Below are 16,009 nucleotides of genomic sequence, written 5' to 3'. Positions count from 1 at the left end.
TGGATGTGTTCTGCTGAGTGCCACCCCTCGTCCTTTTCTGCCACCTTACTGAAATGAAAATGTCTATCCTTTCCCATTCTACCAGCTCGGACTTGTCTGATTTCACGGGGCCAGTTTCAGAGAGAAGCTTGCCTGAAGATTAGTAACAACCTCAGTCGCATCTGAATCAGATAGGTTAAGATTCTTGACTTCAAGACTTGAGTTGGTCCTGGAATGTACTCATTTTTGGAATTACTGGGACAGAATGGATGTGGTTTCCATGTTAAAAGGACAGGGACTTTAGGGATTAGGAGAATGTTATGATCTGAAATGTGTTCACATAAACTCATACACTGAAACAATGTACTACGAGGTGAGATTTTTAGATTAAGCCATTATGAATGGGATTCATAACTGTATAAAGTAAGTATTGGGGAACTATCTGCCTTTTCTGCTTATGTGAACGCACAGAAACAAAAAAGAAGCACTCATGGCTAATACCAAACCTGCTCTTGCCTGGATCTTACAATCTCCAGTCTCTAAAAGTATGAGACACAGCTCAGGAGTAAAGTACCAGTCCATCATGCCTCTCTGGTCCTGGGTTAAGAGTGGTGGAGAATAGCCGGGCGTTGGTGGCGCACGCCTTTAATCCCAGCACTCGGGAGGCAGAGCCAGGCGGATCTCTGTGAGTTCGAGGCCAGCCTGGGCTACCAAGTGAGCTCCAGGAAAGGCGCAAAGCTACACAGAGAAACCCTGTCTCGAAAAACCAAAAAAAAAAAAAAAAAAAAAAAAAAAAAAAAAAAAGAGTGGTGGAGAAAAGAGTCTGGAGCTAAAAAGCTTGCCCTATCTTTCTGCTGTGATATTCCTGGATACTTTCTAGTCATGAGCTAAACATCATGACAAAAGAAAATGTACTAAAACATCGAGCATGTTGATTGCAAATGCATAGACACTTTACAGACAGTGCTCAACAGAAAATGCCATATCGCTTTCCTCTGCTAATACTTCACAGAGAAGACAGTAGTTAGGACTCCTCCTATGAGAGGAGATCTGAATCCCTTAGTGTGACATGAAGTCCTCAATTCTCAATCAGTTATTATACCTGCTGAAAAGGTCTGAGTCTCAGCTGTGCCACTCACTAGCCAGTCTTGGGCAAATACTCACAATGGAGATGACAACTGCATTGTGAAAAACAATGACAGACCCCCTGCAAAGCTTTTAGAAACCTGATGGCTGCACACTGCAATTTACACAAAAGATAACTGAATTATGACAAGTTTCATGGTCTTTAAATGAGTTAATGTTTTTTAATCAGCATAAAGGGGATTACTGAGTCAATGGACTGAAAAACAACAGAGTTTTTATACAGGAAAAAACTTAAGAGTATTTCTGCTGAAAACTGAATGGGGGGGGGTACTCCAAGATAATGATCACATCACAAAATAAGAGCATTCACACGGGCTGGAGAGATGGCTCAGAGGTTAAGAGTACTGACTGCTCTTCCAGAGGTGTTGAGTTCAATTCCCAGCACCTACATGGTGGCTCACAACTATCTATAATGAAATCTGGTGCCCTCTTCTGGCCTGCAGGCATATATGCAGGCAGAACACTGTATACATAATACTTAAAAAAAAAAAAAAAAAAGCATTCACACAACTCTAATGGTTAGTGCTGTTAGTCTGACAGATTCTAGAATTGCCTGGGAGATGGGTCCCTATCCATACTGGGAGATGAGTCACTAGGCATGCTGATGGGAGGATGTCATGACCACATTGATCAATGTGGAAAGGACCATCTTTTTTAATATAGGTATTGTGTGTACACATGCAAATCACTAATGGGTAAAGGTACTTCCAGAGGACAGAGAGGATAGGATGGCCTGAGTTCTATAAAAGGAGTGATGAACTGCTGGAAATGGATCCTCTACAAGAGCAAAACACTTTTTTGTTTGTTTTTGGAGACCAAGTTTCCCTGTGTGTATTCCTAGCTGTCCCGGAACTCCCTCGTAGACCAGGCTGTCCTCAAACTCAGAAATCCACCAGCCTCTGTCTCCCAAGTACTGGGATTAAAGGCATGCGCCACCACTGCCCAGCAAGCAAAACACTCTTAACCCTGGAGAGGAGCTGTCTCCAGCTCATAGAAGACCGACATTTAATTGTGGGCAGGACCATTCCATATTCGGGAATCCAGTGCTATCTGAGGTGATCAAAGTGAGCAGAGCTGAAGCATGCTTCTTCCTTCTCTGCTTCTTGACTGTATATGATCAGCTCTCATGTAGCATGAATCTTAAAGAGTTTTATTAATAAAACAAACCCAGGGCCAGGTAGTAGGGTGAACGTTGTTATGATCAGAGAAACAGATCAGGCCACAGCTTCCTCACCTTGCCAATTCCTCAGCTGATCCTGTTTCCTCAGACTGGAAGCTTCTGAGTCCTCATCTAAATGGATCTCAGCTGAACTGCTGCTAGAAGCCTAAAAGCTTAACCAGGCTATAGTTCCTCGTCCTCACACCTTAAATACCTGCCTCCTGCCATTACTTCCTGGGATTAAAGGAAGTGAGTCACCACGCTTGGCTGTTTCCAATGTGGCCTTGAACTCACGAAGATCCAAGTGGATCTCTGACTCTGGAATACTAGGATTAAAGGTGTGTGTTACCACTGTCTAACCTCTATGTTTAATATTGTGGCTGTTCTGTTCTCTGACCCCAGATAAGTTTATTAGAGTGCACAGTATTTCAGGGAACACAATACCACCACACTCTCACAAGGTCCTACGGCTGTGACTTCCCCAGAACGACTGACTAACCTCCAACTGTGAGCCAAATAAACCCTTTCTCCACTAAGTTGCTTTTGTCAAGAGTATTTTATCATACCAACGGAAAAAAATATCTTTACATAAGTCAGGCAGTGGTGGTGCACACCTTTAATCCCAGCACTCAGGAGACAGATGTGGTGGTATTCTAATTGTACTGAAATGTGATTTTGATTGTATGTTAATAAATAAAGTTGCCCGGGGGTCAGAGCTATTAGAGCCATAGACAGAGTGTGGCGGTGGTGGCACACGCCTTTAATCCCATAGATCTCTGTGTGTTCAGGGATACAGCCAGCATTGGAGACATATGCCTTTAAGACCTAGGGGGCTGTACATTCAGACAGTGACGAGGCAGTCACGTGATTGGGTTTACAACCAATGAGAAGGCAGAACAACATACTATAAAAAAAAAAAAAAGAACAGACAGGATATAGCGCTCTTTCGGGAAGCTGGGACAGCAGGAGGAAGGGTGAGATTTTAGCTCTGAGCTCTGATCTCTTGGCTTTCTCTTTTACATTGTTTCTGTGTTTCTTATTTAATAAGACGGTTGGTTACATCAACAGACAGAGGCCATCTCTGAGTTCAAAGCCAGCCTGGTCTCCCGAGTTCCAGGACAGCCAGAACTACACAGAGAAACCCTGTCTCCAAAAACATCTTTACACTAATCATAAAATTATTTGGGCATGGTGGTGCATAACTTTAATCCTATCACTAAGGAGGCACAGGCAGGTGTATCTCTATAAGTTTGAGATCCAGTCTAAACACCAAGTTCTAAGATAATGAGATCCTGTCTCAAAAAGTAATAAAATTTCAACTTTTTCTTGTAGTCAAAATGACATATCCACTATACTCTTCTTGTTAACTTCTTTCAATTTATTTTGGTATTGGGGATTAAGCCTTGCACATGTTAAACTCAGACCATCACTTGAATTAACCCCTGGATAGCTCATCTTAATTGCCAACTGGGAGATAGGCCTCTGAGCATGCCTGTGAGTAATATTACCTTAACTAAGTTAATGAGGTTGGAAAACCTGCCCACAGAGGGTTCCCTATTCCCTCCATAGGCATTCTGGACTACATAAAAAGGGGGAAACCTGGCTGAGTCCAACATTCATCACTCTTTGCTTCTTGACTGGATGCAAAGTGGTTTAGTAACCACTTTCAAGGTCCTGCTGCCTTGACTTCCCCACCATAATGACAATGAGCTAAAAGTACCCAGATATGCTAGAAAAGAATAAATACCCCTTCTTTTGACATTTTTTCTAGTTTGACTTTGAGCAAATAATTCTGTTAAGGTTTGTTTTTTCTTCTAAAAAGGAGGCAATCCTATCTCATGGGATTGCCATAATCTAAGTTTTTCAAAAATTTTATTTGTAGCCAAGCAGTAGTGGTGCACACCTTTAATCTCAGCACTTGAGAGGCAGAGACAGGTGGATCTCTGTGAGTTTTAGGCCAGCCTGGTCTACAGAGTGAGTTCCAGGACAGCCAGAGCTGTTACACAGAGAAACTCTGTCTGGGGGATGGATGGATGGATGGATGGATGGATGGATGGATGGATGGATGGATGGTTAGTATAATTTGTCTGATAGATAGATAGGTAGGTAGGTAGGTAGAAGATACATAGTATAATTTGTCTTTTTATAAACATGTACCTAAAGACCTTACCAACAATAGTCTCCTATAAGAGCTACACTGCTATTTTTTCCAAGCTCTGGCAACAGTGAGACTTCCTTACAGATTGTTGATTTATTGCTAGAGTCTACTAACCAACAGATCGCTTAAGACATTTTTAAAGGTCCTAGCCTAGACATACACTTCAGTGGCAGAACAATTTCTTTGCATGCACAAAGCCCTAAATTCTAAACCCCCAACAAAAGGAAAGCAAAACAAACACACAATCTAAATAGCCATCACTAAAAAGAATACAAGCATACAGTGAAATGTTATGCAGCTATGAAGAAATGGATAGATTTCTAAGTAAATGTGGAACAAAATACAAGCTAAACAATTAAGATTCAAAAACTGCAAGTACATTAGGCTTTGTGTACAGACTCACACCTAAGTGTATAAAGGCGACAGAATGTACTGAAGGAAGGGCAACAGAAAGGATAATAAAGATACACAATGGTTTTGATGGCTTTTGAATCAATGTAAAATAAACTAGAAAAAAAATGACTGTCTTCTGGAAAGAGGGATCAAAGAACTTAGAGAAACTATTTCTCTCTCTTGTACTCTATCTTAAGTTTTTAGGGTCAGGGCTGTAGATCTTTTATTCAAGGGCTTGCCTAGAATGCAGGAAGTCCTGGGTTCAATTCCCGACACCACATTAAACCAGGTATAGTGGCACACACCTATAATCTCAGCACTTAGAAAGTGGAGGAAGTGGATCACAAATTCAAGGTTATCCTCTGCTACATAAATTCTAGACCAGCCTGGGCTACAAGAGACCCTCTCTTCAAAATAAAGGAAAAAAATTAACTTGTACTTTTTTTTTTTTTGGTTTTTCCAGACAGGGTTTCTCTGTGTAGCTTTGCGCCTTTCCTGGAACTCACTCCGTAATTCAGGCTGGCCTCAAACTCACAGAATGCCTGCCTCTGCCTTCCGAGTGAGCCACCACCGCCCGGCAACTTGTACATGTTTTACACTTTTAATTTATAAGCTATTATTCTGATATTTAAATGCTACACATCTTTCATTCTGAAGATCCAGTAAAACTACCTTACAACAGTAAGAGCAATACTTATTTTTTTAAAGAAAAAGCGAGAAAATATACAAAGAGACCTCAAAAAAGGAGAAGGCCTAGGAAATGCAGCTCAGCTAGTACAATGCACTCCTAACATGCAGGGAATCCTGACTTTATTGCCAGTAATGCATAATGCAGGCATGGTGGTACATACCTGTCACCCTAGCACTAGGGAGGTGAAAGCAAGAGGACTCCAGAAGCTCAAAGTCAGCTTTGGCAACCAAACAGTTTGAGGTCAGCTGATAACCTGTCTCCAACGGGGGTGGGGGGAGGTCCTTCTTTTAGAAGACTACCTATTATCTGCATACCAATCAACTCAGAATCAATAAGATCAGTACCCTTATCCACACACTGTCACTCAGGTGCTGACCAATACTTTCTAAAGTTGAGAAGGAGAAATTCTAAGAAGAAACAGGAAAAAGACTTTGTCTTCTTAAACACATGTATATTTAAAGCCCTGCATTTCTGAAGGTTTTTAGAGATCATGTACTGCATACTCCACTCTATTTTACATAAAAATTGTATTTTCATACAGACCAAATGTACAGCCCAAGGCCACAATTGTTTTGAAAGACACGGCATTAAAAACTATAATCTCGGCTGGGCAGTGGTGGCGCACGCCTTTAATCCCAGCACTCGGGAGGCAGAGGCAGGAGGATCTCTGTGAGTTCGAGGCCAGCCTGGGCTACCAAGTGAGTCCCAGGAAAGGCGCAAAGCTACACCGAGAAACCCTGTCTCGAAAAAACAAAAACAAAAAAACTATCATCTCAGGATTCTCAACCCAATACTAATTCCTAATACCAAAAGGAAACCCAACACTAGATGTGTATTCAACTGTTAAGATGGCAGCTCCTCTCGTAAACGAGCATTTTATCATCTTGCACTTTGGCTCACTGAACTACTTTATAAGACAGACTGAGGGGCTGAGGAAACGGCTTAGTCAGTAAAGCACTTGCCTCACAAGCATGAAAACCTGAGTTCAGGTCCCCAGCACCCACATAAAGAACCAAATGAGGCTACTTACACCTGTAATCCCAGCATCAAGGAGAAGGGTCCAGGTCCAGGTAAAAGACCCTACCTCAAAAATAAAGTGGCCAGGTGGTGGGGGCGCATGCCTTCAATCACAGAACTCAGGAAGCAGAGGCAGACCTGATCTAGAGAGACTATGAAGTGAAACCCTGTCTGTCTCGAAAATCCAAAAAAATAAAATAAAGAACGAGGAAGGTGAGGGGTGTGTGTGTGAGAGTGTGTGTACATACTCACACGCACACACGTGTGCCTGTGCAGAGAAATCTCTGGACCGATGGGGGTGGTAGGCACAAACACCAATAAATCAATGTACAAAGAAAGGAAATACAGATGTAAAATGAAGGTTAACACTAGTCAAGCCTGGCGGCACACTGCAATGATCCCAGCCCTAAGGAGGCTGAGGCAAGATGAACAACAGCCTGAGCTCCAGTAAAGAGTCTATGTATCAAAAAACACAAATTAATAAAAATAAACTAAATAACAACACTCAGTAACTGTGGCGACTTAAGACTGAACTTTATCACATGCCAGGCCAGGCCTACTAGCTCCCAAACAAGTCTCCTGACTACTCCAAAGAGATGCTCTGCTGCCTGGTTTGTCCTTACTCCTCAGCTCCACCTGCAGCACTAAGCCCTGCTTCCAAGATGAGAAACTCAGACACTCCCAGCCAAACTTACAAAGCTAGGAAGAGAGACCTTTGCCTTCACTGTTAACTAAAACTGGCGAGCTGAAAAAGAATTATGTTTTGATAAAACAATCAGATCTTCTGGATTTCAAATAAAATCAAGCATATAAAACAATAACTGACATATTTTGGGTACTAAAGCTTGAGTACCCTGTAGAGTAAAGCCATCATGAAAATCTAGCTACTTGAAAATAGAATCCCATCAACAATCAATTCATAGCCTTTAATTCCAGCACTTGGGAGGCAGAGGCAGGCGATTCTCTGTGAATTCAAGGCCAGCTTGGTCTACAAAGCGAGTTCCAGGACAGCCAGGGCTACACAGAGAAACTCTGTCTCGAAAAACAAAACAAAACAAAAAATAATCCATTCATTTGAACACAAACCACAATTAAGCCTTAAAAAAAAAATATAAGAAATATGATTATGAAAAAGCAAGTGCTTTTATATTACCTCATAACAACAACCTTTACTGTCAAAACATACTTATTATCCCACTGCCAGGTCAGCAGAACTGGAGTGGAGAGCTTTCCTATACTACAGAAAACAACAACAAACAAAAGCTACTTCCCTGACAAGGGTGAAACATCATGGCAACTTATTATACTAATAAGCCTTCCTGGCACGCCCTTGCAATGCCTGCAAAGTAATGATAGAATTTTCCCCCACACTAACTTCCAAGGTTATTTTAGTCCTATCTGGAACATTAATGAAATGTTCTGCTAATGTGAATAGTAAAGCGAGAGTCAAAACCTCAAACACCCACACAGAAGTCACTGGTTGGGTGTAGGGAGTCGGGCAAAATGGAGTCTGCCCATCAAGAAGCCTAAAGAGATCCTACATCGTTTGTCACTGCATTAAAAAAAAAAAAAAAATGTTGGGCTGGAGAGAGATGGCTCAGTGGTTAAGAGCATGGACTGCTCTTCCAGAGGACCCAGGTTCAATTCCCAGCACCCACATGGCAGCTCACAACTGTCTGTAACTCCACACAGACATCCATGGCAAAACATCAATGCACTATAGATAAATTTAAAAAAGAGTAAGCTATATTCTTTAAAAAAAAAAAAAAAGTAGTTCTCTCTTAGATCTTCTGGTGTTGTCACTGTTGACAATTCAGTTAAAATCAACATACACAGGGGCTGGAGAGATGGCTCAGAGGTTAAGAGCACCGTTTGCTCTTCCAAAGGTCCTGAGTTCAATTCCCAGCACCCACATGGTGGCTCACAACCATCTGTAATGAGATCTGGCACCTTCTTCTGTGTACATAATTAATAAATAAATAAATCTTAAAAAAAAAAGTTTCAATACCCTTTTAAAAAAATCAACATACACAGATACAAAAAGGCATTATACCATACATTCTAGCCACCAGAATAGCTTCAATAAGGACAGATAATGCCAAACTGCAAATATAAAATGACCAAAATTCATAAACTTCTAAAGGGAGAAAGCTGACATGAGTTACTGAAGCTGAATATATGCACACCCTATTGTACCTACCAATTCCCTAGTGAATTGAGCAAGAAACTCTCCAAACACACCTAGAAATGGTTCTAATATTTGATTTTCATTTTGATGTATGTGTCTATGTGTGTACATGTGTGTACCAGGTGCCAGCACCAGATCCCCTGGAGCTGGGGAGTTCCAGGTGGGTGGAAGCTGCAGGACATGGGTGCTGGGAACCCAACCAGTCTTCAGAAGATCAAGTGCCCTTCACACTGCGCATTTCTCCAGTCCACATACATAACTTTTTCTTCACAGACAAAAATGAAACAGTCTAAGTACCCACTGACAGTAAAATTAGAAAGCAAATGATACATTCATATAATGTAACATTGTTCAGAAAGGAGCTGAAGAGGCTCTTCCTACACAAAAGCAAACAGCTCCTCTGGTTACTGTGTCAAAAACTGGCCGCCTTCTGTCCCTGCCAGAGGAAAGCTGAAACAGAACAGTAAACTAGGCTATTTGGCAGAAGTTTCTACAGGAAATACAAAGGAACTGTATGACTACCTTTAACTGCATACAAGATCAGAAAAGCAGAAAACACAGACAGAATTTGAAATTAAAAGAGAAGCTAAACAAAGATTTAGGACATGTACAGCCTCACCTTAAGAAAGAATGAAGAGGAACATTTAGAAGTGCAATATAAGAACGTGGCCAAACAGTAGGCAGTCGGCTAGAGCCAGAGGGCTCTGAGAACTCCACCTTTCAACTCTGTGCAGTTGCACCAGGTAACTGACTCTAAGCAACACTGGTCAGAGAAGCTTCCTCTTGCAGTTAATACTGAGACACCTAACCTAAGTGCTCTAAACAGGATATTACCTGTAACACACACAGGCACACTCACACCGCCCAAGGCTCTTGGAACATCAGGAAAGAGGCAGAAAGAATGTGATGTGAGAGCTGGAGGATGGGGCCATTACTGTTGAAGCTGCCTTCTACACATGACACACCCACAGAACTCATGAACTCCTTACCTGCCTGCATGAGATGGAACCTGTCGACATCCCAGCATGGGTGGGGGAGGAGTTCAAGAGGCCCCACCCCAGCCAAGAAGCTATTGGTAGTTAATGGTGACTGGGGAAACAGATCATTTTTCTTCAGGGACACAGCCCCTGGTAAATTGCCCATGCCCCAGTAATAATCCCACAGCCATGCTCATGCAGGCAACCCCGTTTTTACTCAGCGGTTAACTTTTTTTTTAATTTAAAAAGACCACAGGGTGGTGGTGGTGCAAACTCTGAGGCCCAGCACTCTGGAGGCAGAGGCAGGTTGATCTCCAAGTTCAAGGACACCCTGGTCTATGGTGTGAGTTCCAGGACAGCCAGAGCTTCATTTAAAAAAAAAAAAAAAAGTTTATAATAGAAAAACCTGGGGCTGGAGGGATGGCTCAGCGGCTAAGAGCACTGTCTGCTCTTCCAGAGGTTCTGAGATCAATTCTCAGCAACCACATGGTGGCTCACAACCATCCATAATTCGATCTGGTGCCCTCTTCTGGCCTGTAAGCATACATGCAGACAGAATGCTGTATACACAATAAATAAATAAATATTTAAAAAAATAAAATAAATTTAAAAAACCTGAAAGTAGGAGAGGGACATGTTGGGAAAAAAGAATCCCAGAGGTAATGGGAAAGAAGGAATGAGAGAGGGTCTGAGGAGCACATTATAAACATGTATGAAACTGCCAAAATATAAAGAATTAATAGGAAGAAGAAGGGGGGATCACGAAGACACTGAAAATGCCAGTTAGGACATTTAAGAAACCTCTGAGATCGCCTCTCCCTGGACTGACCAAGAGCTCTGAGAAAGCAAAATCATCTAGGTGGCAGGGGCCAGATTGCCCTTCCAGGCTGGCTGCCAAATCACCTCAGGTTCTCTGCTCCCAGTAGCTACCGCTCTACAAGTCCAGGAAACATAAGCCCAGCCAAGGAAACAGATACAGGACGTATACCACTGACTGTCACACGGTGTAAGATCTAAGGGGCTGTGACAAACTCCCACAACTACATTTCAAAGGGTGTCCTGGAGAGCCTGGGAAGCTGACAGGAGAGTAGAGCCACACACTCACAGTCCCTACTCAGACAATTCCCAAGTAGTACTAGCCCGTCACCACAAAAACGGTAAGGTCACCCAGTGTCCAAGTCAAAATGGAAAAATCCAAGGTAAGAGATTTTAAAAATGGGGGGGAGGAGATGTCACAGAGATAGGGCCACCTGAGGCCCTGGGGTCCAACTCCCAGCCCAGGATGAGAAGAATATGCTTAAATTTTCCACTAGATTGTGGGTGTGCTTGGGACACACAACCCCTTTCCTGCCTATTCCTTTCTGGAATGAGAACATTTACTCTATACCTACCTGTTTCCTCACTAAATTCTAGAAACACGTAACAATTTCAGACTCGGGGATGGACAGGAAGGTGCCCATCTCTCCTATATCTGGTTTAGATGTGGTATGGACTTTGCACTTTTAAATTGATAGTGGAAGGAGTGAACAGTCTTGTGATTACTGAGATGAAGGAATGAATTGGGCATTGTGAGGACAGTATGTTTGAGAGTTCAGGGCCAAATGCTTCCATTTGAATGACCCCTGAAGTCCATGTATTAGACATTAAAACCCAAATGCAACAGAGATGGAAAGGAACACCTAATAAAAGGTGATTCTGCCCAGCAGTGGTTGTGCACACCTTTGATCCCAGCACTTGGAGGCAGAGGCAGGTGCATCTCTGAGTTTGAGGCCAGCCTGATCTACAGAGCAAGTTCCAGGACAGTCAGGGATACACAGAAAACCCTGTCTTGGAAAACCGAAACGAAACAAAACAGAGGTGATTCTATCACAGGGAGTTCTCTCTCCTGGACAGACTGATGTTGAGGAGACTGGACTAGTTAGCTTGAGATCAGACCTATAATGAAAGCAGCCTGGGCACTCTCTGGCTCTCTTACAATGACTGCATTCTTGTTCTTTCTGCTGAGCACAACATGAAGAAGGCCTTCTCCATACAGCCAGTACCTTGATGTTGGACTTCTCAACCTCCAAAACAAATACATCTCCTTTCCTTTTGGCTTCCTGTAGTCCAAACAGCCTACAATGCCTATGTGACAAAAGATGATGACCTTTAACTTCTGATCCTCCTGCCTCCACCTACCAAGTGCTGGGATTACAGGGTTGCAGTTCTTCTTTCTTTCTTACTATGTATTTATTTATTGAGGTTTAGTGGGAATGCAGTAATGTAGAGATCAGAGGACTTGCAGGAGTTGGTTCTTTCTCTTCCAGCCATCTTGCCAGACTCTGAAATCCCTTTGTAAATTGTTCAATCTATGTTTTTTTTTATTATAGCAACACGCAACAATTCAATTTAAACAGGTACTTCAATTGAAAGCCTAAAAGCATCTGCACACGAACATACCATTCCATGGAGGCCAGACAAAACAGTGATGAAGAGCACAGGGTCTAACAGGTGGCAGTCCTGCTATGACCTCTTGCTGACAAGACACTGACATTAAAAGATTCACTTAAAGAATGTCCTAATACCAGTCGGCAACTAACAGAATTCAGATGTTTTGTAATGGCAATATTTGGAATTTGTTGTCTATTTTAATTTCCTTGAACCCGTAATTAGTGGCTGAAGGCTATCTTAAGAGTTTGAGAAAAAGATAGAACAACTAATTAAGTGTACAAATTCAGAAAAGCCATTAGGGTCAAGCCTACCAAGGAAGAGGGCAGTGGCCAATCATGTTAAAGAAATGTCACAGGGCCAGACATAGTAACAACTGATGGGGGAGGGCCCAGTCTATTAAGGGAGGTGCCACCTAGGCAAAGAGCCACTAAGTAGCCTTCCTCCGTGGGCTGTTCCAGTCCCGCCCCCAGGCTCATACTGGTGCCTGGCTTCCCTCAGCAATGGACTCTAACATGGAATAAACCCTCTCTCCTCCCCAAGTTGCTTTTGCTTATGGTGTTTTAACACAGCAACAGAAAGCAAACCAGGACAGATACTATTCTTTTTCATTTCCTTACCAATCAAACATCATCCTTAAATTAACTGGAGCCACAACTTCATTTCCTAAAATTTACCTTGAAGAAAACTTTCACTGGGCATGATAGCACACCTGTAATTCCAGCTCACAAGGCTGAGGCAGGAGGATCTCCAGTTCAGAGCAGCCTGGGCTACCGAGGGAAGCCCTATCTGAAAAAAACAAACAGGGAAGAGGAGGAAGGGACATACACAACTTGAGCTTGTTGAATCACAGCAATTAAAGTGCCTGCTGCCAAGCCTGACCACCTGCGTTCCAGCTCCAGGACCCACGTAGGAGGAGAAAAAAGACTCTCAAACTTCCCTCTGAACCCTTATGCTACCTATGGTGGGCACACACTCACACACATACAGAGAAACAGATAAATGTAATTTTTAAAAAGTTAACGGCTACATCCCAGCAATAAAGTAGCTATTCTTTACAAAACATCTAAATTTATAAGCACTTAAGCTTCGGTAAACAGAGACAAGGCCATCATTCAAAAAGAAACAAGCTCTTAAAAGTAATCATCCCAGTAAGTGCTAAACCATTGTATCAGGTTGTTCAGTGTTAAAGACAGATTGTTCCGAAGTCCAAGTTAACCTTTTATCACATTATTGCAAGATCTAAAACGAGGGGAAATCGGGTACCTACTTTAATGCTCAAGGGCAACATTCTACAAATCATTTACCGTTATAGCGAACTCCACTCAACTAAAAAGCTACACATCCACAGCCCTAAATCATTCTCACGAAATCTTACGTAGTGCGAGACGCTCTTGAGGCTCAATGCTGAGAGTTCACTCAATATAATGTTACGGGAAATACAAGCTCCCGGCAGACACCCAGTTCACTTAGTCTAGCTTTCCAGAAAGCTACCCGAGTGCAAGTCCTCGGAAATTCCTAAGCCAAGCTCTCTATGAAACTTGGGCACACTGGAAAAAAAAAGGAAAGAAGGAAAAAAGGAAGGAAGGAAGGAGGCTCTGTACACCACTCCGCCCCTTCGATATCCTTAGAAAGCATTTCCAGCCCGGGAAACCTTGCTCCAAAAGCTTTCTACAAAACTTTCCAGCAAAGCTAATGTGCCTTCAGCCCGCCCCTCCCCTCCCCTCCCGCCTCCTACCCACACACACACCCACCGGTGAACCTCAACTTTAGGCAGACGGCACTCCACACCGGCACGCACCTACACGAGTGCTCGCAAAGCCGGCCCCTTTGCACACATACGCACCCGGAAACGGACACCCCTTGCCTCACACTCCGCAGCCCATCCCCCCTCTCCCCCTCCACCCCGCACTCACTCCCAGAGCCGGCCCCCCCACCTCCACCCCTCCCCCGGACACCGCTTCCATCCACCCACGCTCCCGGGGAACCCGCCTCCCCTAGCTCCCGGGCTCGCCTAGGGCGGCGGAGAGAGGAAGCAGGAAGAAGGAAGCAGGACTGCGCAGGGCCTAGGCCTCTCGGGCCGCCCGGAGGTGAGGGGCAGCGGGCGGCCTCAGGCCTCCTCGGCCTCGGCCTCCTCCTCCCCGCGCTCGGCCCGCACGCCCGCCCGTCCCGCACCGCACCGCACCGTCCCGTCCCAACCCACCCGGGCCTCACTCACTCGCCAGCCGCGGTCCATCAAGTCCGCCGCTCGCTGCCGCAGCTGCCGCCGCCGGGACGCCCAGCTCCGGCTTCTTGGGCCCCGCGGGCGGCCCTGCTCCCCCGCCGGGAGCGCCCCGGGCGGAAAGCCGGCCCCGGCCGCGGCCGCCAGCGCCAGCGGGACGCTGTTGCTATGGAGGCCGAGCCCCGGGCCGGGCGCGCCGGAGGCCGGGTCCTCGTGCAGGAACTGACACTCCTCCCCGTAGAAGCACGTCTTGTCCTTGGCGTAGTAGCGGCAGTACTTGAGCTTCACGCCCGCCGCCGGCCCGCCGGGGACGCCCCGACGCCCGACGAGGCCGCGACCGCGACCGCCACGGCCGCCGCCAGCGAGGACGACGACGACGGCGACGCGGACGGGGACGGGGAGGCGGCGGCGGCCGAGGGGGGCGGGAGGCCGCCGCCACTGTTCATGGCCACGCCGCAGCCGCGTCCCCCGCCGCCGCCGCCACCATAGACGAGGGCGGGAAGGGGGGGGAGCCGGAGCCGCCGCCGCCGCCGCCGGAGCCGGAGCCGGATGGAAGCCGGCCGGGCGGGTTGGGCCCGCTGAGGGAGCCGGAGCCGCCCGGGGAGGGGAGGGGCGGGCGGCGAGTGGGGATTCTCCCTCTCCGCTGTCCTTAAAGGGGCCGCGCCGGGCGCGGGGCGGCGCGGCGGCCGGGGCTGGGGAGGACCCCGGAGCGGCGGCGGCGGCGGCGGCCGGCAGCTGCAGAGGGACGGCACGGCGCAGGGAGCCCGTTTGGTTTTGTTTGTTTTTTTTTTTTTTTTTTTTAAAGGAAAAACTCTTGCCCGCCGCCCTCCTCCCCGCCACCCTCCGCTCGCCGTCTCGCGCTCCGGTGCCTCCCGAGTTGTTTATGCCATTTTCCTCTTCCTGAGACGGGCCGCCGCCTCTCTGCGCGTGCGCGCGCGCGGGCGCGGGCGGGCCGGCGGGCGGGCGCGGGGGCTTGTGGGTAGAGGCCTGGCCCGGGCGGCGGCGGCAGGCAGGCAGGCAGGCAGGCAGGCGTGGCCCCCCGGGGGAGCATCCGCGAGCCGCCCGCAGGCGGTTAGGCCGGCCCGGGGCCCCCCACACCCCCCGGTTGGTGCTCTGTCCGCTGGTCGCGGGGTCGGGTGCTGGAGTTTCACGAGGCCGGGGGTCCGGCTCCCGGAGCCCGGCGGTTGTCGGCTGGGCAGTGAAAAGGCGAAGCGGACAGCCCCGGTCCCCTGGTCCTGGCCGGGGGATGCGGCCCGGCCTCGCTCCCCGGGGAGGACGGCAGTTTTCCGTCCCTCCTGCCACGTTCCCCTCGCCCTCTTCCCTTGTCCCCCCGCCTCCCACCTCCCCGGTGTCTTTTTTTTTTTTTTTTTTTTTTTTTTTAATCCTCCCCCTGGAAGGTGATGGAACTCCCGGCCAGAGAGCCTTCGCTTCTGGGCTCTTTGTCAAAAAAGGGAGCCAGAGCCGTTGATGTCAACAAACCCCCCTGCTTAGAGCAGCACCTGTTTCCTCCGCCTGGACGGCCCTCCTTGAATTTTTTTGTGAAAAACAAGATGCCACCTGGGACAGGGCTGCCTAGGCAGCACGGGGAGACCCATTTCCAAACGTGCTAGAATGCTCCCCTACTCCGCGTTCGAAATTCACTTTTTGACGTTT

The 16,009-nt window shown here is 46.4% G+C and overlaps 1 protein-coding gene across 1 annotated transcript in view; it reads right to left on the bottom strand.

Moving 5' to 3' along the window:
* The window catches only part of Pan3 (poly(A) specific ribonuclease subunit PAN3), a 126,674-nt gene extending 111,872 nt beyond the window's left edge, over nt 1-14,802 (bottom strand). The window contains 3 exon segments of the mRNA XM_028878019.1: nt 14,354-14,464; nt 14,467-14,673; nt 14,676-14,802. Coding sequence (XP_028733852.1) covers nt 14,354-14,464; nt 14,467-14,673; nt 14,676-14,802 — 445 coding nt within the window.
* Nucleotides 14,803-16,009: the final 1,207 nt, after the last annotated feature.

Source organism: Peromyscus leucopus, chromosome 23, assembly GCF_004664715.2.
Source record: "Peromyscus leucopus breed LL Stock chromosome 23, UCI_PerLeu_2.1, whole genome shotgun sequence".
NCBI lineage: Eukaryota > Metazoa > Chordata > Mammalia > Rodentia > Cricetidae > Peromyscus > Peromyscus leucopus.
This window is presented reverse-complemented; position numbering and strand designations above follow the sequence as displayed.